At 37.5% G+C, this 8,015-nt stretch overlaps 1 protein-coding gene across 1 annotated transcript; it reads right to left on the bottom strand.

Moving 5' to 3' along the window:
- Nucleotides 1-6,034: 6,034 nt before the first annotated feature.
- Nucleotides 6,035-7,390, bottom strand: LOC149137610 (uncharacterized). Its single transcript, XM_089345850.1, has one exon. It carries the CDS (start codon nucleotides 7,388-7,390, stop codon nucleotides 6,035-6,037), a length of 1,356 nt encoding a protein of 451 aa, XP_089201976.1.
- Between the last annotated feature and the right edge of the window lie 625 nt (nucleotides 7,391-8,015).

The following is an 8,015-nucleotide window of genomic DNA, read 5'->3' as shown; positions in this document are numbered from 1 at the left end:
CAGGTCACTGCCTGGAATCGAACTCGGAATCTTGGCGTTAGTAGCCCGCGCTCTTAACCACTACGCCATATGCCCGTGTTCGATTCCAGGCAGTGACCTGAATAATAATAATAATAATAATAATAATAATAATAATAATAATAATAATAATAATAATAATAATTAGCAAAATGTGGAATCTGAAGACAAAAACAATACCTATTGTCATAGGTGCCCTGGGAATGACAGTGAAACGGGCTGATTACTACCTAGATCAGATTCCAGGAAACCCCAAAATGGCTGAAGTTCAAAAAATAGTGCTCATGGGAACTGCCCATATCCTACGTAAAATACTGTCTATGTGATCTCAAATTTTAAAGCAAACACATAATTTTCTTATGGTTTCTTAAACATTCACTTGAACAAAACTGTACAAATCCAAATATATGGTACCCTAGGCATAACACCTACATGAACTTCTAACTTGTTGTCTCTTGAGGTCTCTGGGTGAGACTTGGATCCAACTTGTACAAATGCAAAACAAAAGTCAAACATAAAATAATAATAATAATAATAATAATAATAATGATAATAATAATAATAACATCGAAAAATACCTTAGAAATGAGAAGCCAGGCTCGAAATTTTCCCAAGACACCTGATGAAGGCTGGCGGGTATATCAGCCGAAACGTTGTGTTAACAACAAAGATTGGGACAAATATCCATCAAATGTAAATAATGTACATAATTCCTCATCTCTTAAATATACAACTGTAAAGGTACTTAATTATGTGCATTAACGTATTTGGTCCGATGCTGTTGCTACTCTGCCAATGCACTATTCCCAACATTTAAAGTAATAGTCACAATGCTTTATCAATATATGAAGTTACTGGGAATTTATTAGAGTTATTATCTGAAGCATTGAATAGATTGACTGAAGTTGTTTGTTAGGACTCTGCGTTTTCTATGTTCAGATCCACGGAGGCCAACATTGAATTTTATCCCTGTGAGGGGAGGACTGGCAGATTTGCTAGAGTGTTGGACAAGATGTTTGCGATATATGCCCTGTTTCTTCACGTCTTCTCTGTAAAGGCAGCGACAATATCATACCGCCTGTGTCAGCTCTTGAATATTGTCCCTGGGACAATATCTGTTGGGTGTAGAAGTGAGATTTGTACGATTAGCCAACTGCTGATCATCTGTTAATCAATATGTTACCTAGACCTGTGTATTGGAGATGTACTTTCTAGGTGCCGATCTATTGTTCCTCAAGCCGTACTAAATAGAATAAAACTTTTTTTTATATTTTTACTGAAGTAATAATATTTATTGGCCAATAGCCTGCACTACTTATTATATTTTAGTCCTCATCTAAAATCATCACTCCAATATACAAAGTGAAAAGTCTATTTGTTGTTGTCATCACTGCAAATCCAGTTAATTGTGTTTTTATGTACCCTGGACCTATTGAACCTGTATAAATTTTTCTTGCATAATATAATTTGCAACGAGTAAAAGATGAAGATATGCTGCCGTAGATGACTAGAATGATTTGAAATTGGTCATTAACCAACAGAAATTAATCACTATTCAGCACATTAATATCTATGCCTCCCTTACAGACATAGATATCACAATATATTGTATTAAGTAGATATTAATAATAATGATTTCAAATTTGGATACAAGACTTGTAATTTTAGGGAGTGATTGGAGTAGTTCCCCGATTATATATGCTATGATTTAAGTTTAAACATTTTCGAAATAATTAAGGATTGAAGTTAAGCAAAGTCCTATGTTATGTACTTGAGTGGATTAATAATGTTGGATGAACAATAGTCGTGCCCATGCAACCTTAAGCAAGAAGTAAATCAATTCTATAAATATTTCCCAAGCGCACCATAGCAAGCAAGCTTGGAGCTTGTTCACCTATATAAGGTCTTTTGTTTTTTTACATCTTGACAAGGAATATGAGCGGCTATTTAAAAAGAAGTGTAGTTGATGTAAGAAATTTTACATTAAGTTGTAACTAGTTGTTTCCGTTCAAACAGGCTTCAATGTGACTAATTACACAGAGTTTAATTAGGGATGACATAAACGTATTCAAGAGTGAAGAAAGGAAAGGAAACCTTACTATTTATCCAATACCCTCAAGTGTTTAATAGGTACAACCGATTGAAACAGTTGGCAATAATTAATACAGTCTGCTTTGGTTGTTGTCCTTGTTGTTATGTTAGTAGGGGTTGTTTTTGTTTTTTCGTTTTTCTTTTTCTTTTTGCTGTAAGAAATTCCGCAACTGTGTTAGCCCGCTGAAATATGAGTTACCTTGTAGCACCCGTTTACAACGTGAGAGGAAGTTTACTCTATTAATTCTATAAAGTGAACATAAACAACCGTGGTGGACATTAATTTGTTAATGCTTCAAATAAAACTTAGTTTTGATAACTGTATTTACAACATAACCTTTTACTCTTGTCCATTTCTTTCTCACTATCCTCCTGACATTTTCTCTCTTTCTACTCCAAAGCATGCTTTCTCTTTTTCTTTAATTTACTTATTTTTCACTTCTTTATTAACCTAACATTCTCTTCTTTCACATTTTCTGCAATCTTCCTTCTAAACATCTCTTTTATCGGATCCCTATACTCTTTCCCTTTGCATGTATTGCTGCTAACGTATTTTATTTTACCATTTCACTCTTTTTCTTTCTCTCGCTCTCTTTCTTTTCATTTCTCAATTACTCAGTCCCAGTCTTATAAATTTCTTTCACGAACGCCTATACTTCCCTCCTTTCGTTGAATTCCACCTCTCCTTCCCACTTCTTAGCTGATAAAACCAGAATCAGATAACCTCCTATATGTTATATGAAGGCCGGAAATCTCTGCTTACACCGACAGATTTCAGGATATATCTAAGTTTAGGGTCTGGTCAAGCGTAAAGTGTTGTCGTACTCTTACACAACTAACGATCTAGAAAATGTTGAAAGAACTATTAAACGGAAGGAAATATTTGACGATAAAATACTAATTAAGCTAATCCCTTGCTTTTAAATCAAAATATCAAAATTAATATCACACACACACACACACACACACACACACACACACACGCACACACACATATATATATATATATTTATTTATATGATTGTGAATGTATATAAATGTATATATACGAGTATATTTCAGCAGAAACGCATTTAAAAACGATGAATACGTGTATAAAATGAATATATATATATATATATATATATATATATATATAATACAAAGAATATATATACATGTATACACACATATATGTACATACTTACATCTACATGTGTATATACATGCATATCAGGGTACAGGACGTTAGAACAATAAACTACAGACAACGGAACGAACACATAGGAAAACGGAAAGCCACTTGGAATATCCCTTCATCAGCTGTCTCTATTCTATCTAGACGTTTCCTTATTCCCTTTTTGCATGTTCTCATTAGCTTCCATTAACAACAAAGCTAATAATGAAATGTGAGAAGGTAGACACCCGTTATGTGCTGGTGTAATACCAGTAGTGATTCAGTTTATTGCCATTGCAATGGGGGACGACGACGACGACGACGATGAGGATGATGGTGATGGTGATGGTGATGATGATGATGATGATTGTGATGATGATGGTGGTGATGATGATGATGATGGTGGTGGTGGTGGTGGTGATGATGATGGTGATGATGATGATGATGATGATGATGATGATGATGATTATGATGCTGATGATGGTGATGACGATGATGGTGATGATGATGATGATGATGATGATTTGATATGTGATATAAAACACATGTGGAATATCATAAGATATTTTCACAAGTAATACGTATGTATTCACTTAATGAACATATTTCAAGCGCAGCTAAAATAAATATAGTCAGAATTTTTTTTTTTTTGGGTGGGGGTGCGTCAAACGAATTATTTTGTAATTAATAGAACTATGGTGTAAAATAATGTCTAAATGTGCAATACAATAGTCTTGTTAATACTGATAATGATCGCTATTGGCGTTTTCATAGAGATGAAACATAACATAGCGTTAAAATCCTCATTTGTTTTATATTGCATAATAATACTCGTCTTCAACGCAAAATAGTACCACTGATGGTTAAGCATTTAAATTGTCATTACACAAAATTGCGCTCTGGTGAAGTGTGCTGGAATCTGATTAAATCAATGAAACAACTGAACTACTACGGATTTCATAATCATAAAAATTGAAAACATGATATAATTGTTACTAGATTAAATATCACTCGGCCTTCACGAGAAGGGTTCTACGACTTATATTTAGGACAACAGTCAACATTACTTAACTCCAAACAGCTGCTTACGTGCTATACTAGGCCCAGGTGTATTTCTCACACATGTCTGTACTTCACATATCTAAAAAAGAGTAGTTTCTAAACACAAAAACACTGTAGATTATATCCAGTGAAATATCTAAAGTTTCACTTTTTACTCATTACACAACCAATTGCAGGCTTCCTGTTTTCCTGTAGAGGCAGATGTTTGCTCGTTTGGAAGTTGCAAGTTATGTACTCTTTCCTTCTAACCAATCAACCCGAACTACCCGTTTATCCCCGAATCACTAATTTTAATGTAAAATTTCAATAAAACTCGGTCACAAACTCTTTACTGAAATATTAATTGCTAAAACTCTCTGTTTTTGTTCATTTGTTTTTCACTATTACTCTGTCTTTCTTTTTGTCTGTTTGTCTGTCTGTCTCACTCTCTCTCTCTCTCTCGCAATACATATATACATTCACACATGCATATGTGCAGACACACACACGCCCCCCCCCCCCACACACACACTCACAGAGAGTATATATGGCTATATATAGGGAACATCTTTTCGATTGCAAACATTTCATGAAATAATAAAATGTGTGAGATATGTTAATTTTCTTTGATTTGTTACAGAACATCTTGAAAGTTTTCTCCCTACTTTGTCTATTTACCTCGCTCTTCTTCTGTCTATCTGCCTATTTGTCTCTTTCTCTCTCTCTCTATCTCTTTCTCTCTCTTTCTCTCTCTCTCTCTCTCTCTCTCTCTCTCTCTCTCCCTCTCTCTTTCTACACAGACATATCAACACACACACGCACATACTGACGCGCGCACACACACGCACTCGCATTCATATATATTCCCGTACACACCTATTTCAGTTACAGTCCGTCTCATTAATGATTCAAATGATATGTAATACATTGGCAAAAGAAGCGGAGACCACTTGCATCAATTATGGAAATAATGACAAATGTCTGTAATTTAAAGGTAAAACGATATCAGTTTTATTACATGCTTTCTTCGAATCCTTCGTTTTGTGTTTTATTTCAATGAGTTTAATTATTGCGTTTTTTCCTTCAGGAAATAATCAGCTAAATAAATATCATTAACACTTAATCTGAGACAGCAGGTGCTACGTAAAGCACTATTTCAATCACCTTAGGGTGGGGGTGCTGCACGAAAGAGGGCCACCGAATCCTGACAGTGCTATTACACGACACAATTGTAACCATATATGTGTGTGTGTGCGTGTGCGCGCGCGCGTGTGTGTATATGTATATATGTGTATATGTATATATGTGTATATGTATATTTATATATGTATAATAATATTAGGGATGAAAATCCAAAATTACAGGTAAAAACTCAATTAAAATCAATTTATAAAAATTAAAATTAAATTAAGTTTCCCTAAAACTATATATTTATAGATATACTAGCAGAAGTGCCCGGCGTTGCTCGGGGCTTAATTGTTTTAAAGTACTGTTGATGATTCTACTCAATTATGATTATTGAGGGAAAGATTGCTATAAGTTGAAAACCAACCAATCAATTTGCAACTGGACAGAAAGCCTTGCCTAGAGCATTGCAGCACTCTGAGAAGTGGGTAACAATAGAATGTGAGGTGGCCCTGAAAAAGCTGTTTTATTGTTCTCACAATTGTAACAATGTCTTAGCAATGCAGATGACTTAAGACATTCATCCCAAACGATAAGCTTGCATCATCTGAACACTTCTGCCTGATCTAAGCTGTTACTGATGTTGCAAATTGGTGTGTCCATCTTCGCTAAGTCAAGCGGAAGGTTGAAAGTGGAGTGAGCTGTCCTGCCGCCTGGCAACAAAGTAGCAGCAATTGCAGATGATGCCACAGCTAAGGCAATGCCTTGTGTTCGCCTAATCTCAGCCAATATTAATTTTGTGACAAAAGTTTTGCCAGTTCCTGCAGGAGCGTCGAGGAAGAAAATCCCCCCAGCTTTGTCCCGGACAGAATTAATAACGGAGTTGTAAGCGGACTTCTGTTCTGGAAGGAGCTTTGGCTCATTGTTCGCTATGTACTGGGCAAGTTCGTCAACATTATAACATGTCTCACGCAGCAAATCGGAAGACAGTGTGTTTGGGCGTTCCCGGTTTGTTGAAGGTAGTCCATACACTGGCAACGCACTCCCGCCCATATTGAGAACAGTATCTTCGATTTCAAGCAGCGCTCTGTTGTAAATGAGGTCACTGTACTCGACGTCGATTGATGGATTTAGCAAGTGAACCTGATGCAGGAAATCTTTAGACATGTAATTTTTGTAGGTCAGCCATAAAGAGGCGGGATCACCCAAGTTGCACCATAGGAGTAGAATAGCGAAAAGCGATCTTAGTCTTTTAGGGGATTTTAACAAAACGCCCTCCGCCATAGTGGCGGCCCATTGTGAATCGTCCTCCAAAAGTCCGCGCCTGAAGCAGGCTTCGCGGAAAGTGTCACATAATTCACTGTCAACAGTTCTTATGTCTTGAAAGCTTTGTGGGCCGACAACGTCATGAAGGAGAAGGTGAAGGTGAAAACACTCATGCTGGTGGGGAGGCACAGTGTACACTCTTCCTAGACAACTGTTAAACTTGACACCGAGATGTCCTTGAACATCCTGACCTGACTTCCTACGCACCCAAGTGTTCTTTGACCACACATAGTAGGACGGAACCTGAGGGTATAAAAGCGTTTTGGCAAATGTGTCAATTTGGCAAAGCCTAAAAAAACCAGTCAAACTTGTTTCTTTTCGATTGGCCGCCAATTGAGTAGCAGTCTGTTCAGTAAAATAAGTCCGCTGGCCGTTTTCCAAATGAACCGCGAGTTGTATGATGGCGGGGTTCCTTTGGTGAAGCGGAAACCTGAATATCCGCCAAAAAGCTTCACCACTGCTTATATATTGACGTGCCAAGTACTGCGACACCTCGTCCATGCTATTGTCTTTTTGAAGGCCGAACATGGCAGCGTCCGAACCCTTGTTAACATAAGTACTGAATGACAGAACTCCACATTTATAGGAGCGTTGAAAATTGTCATCAGTAATGGACAGTATGGGATCACCCATCTATTATCAACTTGATGACCCCGTAAGGTTATAGTGAATCCCCCATTCTCAGGCCGCCTTCGTCTGTACAGTGGATATCCATCACCAGCGGTCTGGGTCTCGTCCACGAAACTCTTTGGGTATCGTTTAGTGCACACATGGTCTTTGTGGCATGAGGAGAATTTTTGAAAACCGGGACCGCACGGACCATGCACCATGTGTGCCTTGACAATGTCGTACAGCTGTCGGTCAACAGTGGGGTTTGGGATTTCTGCTTTGATGATTTCATCTATAAGTGTAGGGTCTATTTTGGTGACAAACCAAACCAAAATGTGTGCGTGTGGCAACCCTTTCTTCTGCCACTCAACAGTATACATGTGACACTTAACAAGGCCAAACACCTGCCCTTTTTTTATGAAATCAATTAGCCTAGTCAGCTTCTGCTTGAAAATCCTGGCAATAAGATCATGCCGATGGCAGTACTGCTGGTGTGGGAGAAGTTCCCGTGTTACCTCAATCCACTTAGGGTTACATGTAAACGTGATGAATAAATCAGGGCGTCCATAGTGCCGAACGAAAGTCATAGCGTCTTGTGTTCGCTCGTGCATGTATCGTGGCCCCCCTGTATATGTTGAGGGGAGAATGC

Source organism: Octopus bimaculoides, chromosome 1, assembly GCF_046866305.1.
Source record: "Octopus bimaculoides isolate indiv1 chromosome 1, ASM4686630v1, whole genome shotgun sequence".
NCBI classification, from domain to species: Eukaryota; Metazoa; Mollusca; class Cephalopoda; order Octopoda; family Octopodidae; genus Octopus; species Octopus bimaculoides.
The sequence above is the reverse complement of the archived record's forward strand: the minus strand, read 5'-3'. Positions and strand labels throughout refer to the sequence as shown.

Excerpts from the sequence above, each read along its gene's own strand:
- LOC149137610 (XM_089345850.1), bottom strand. The coding sequence starts at position 7,390 with ATGGGTGATCCCATACTGTCCATTACTGATGACAATTTTCAACGCTCC.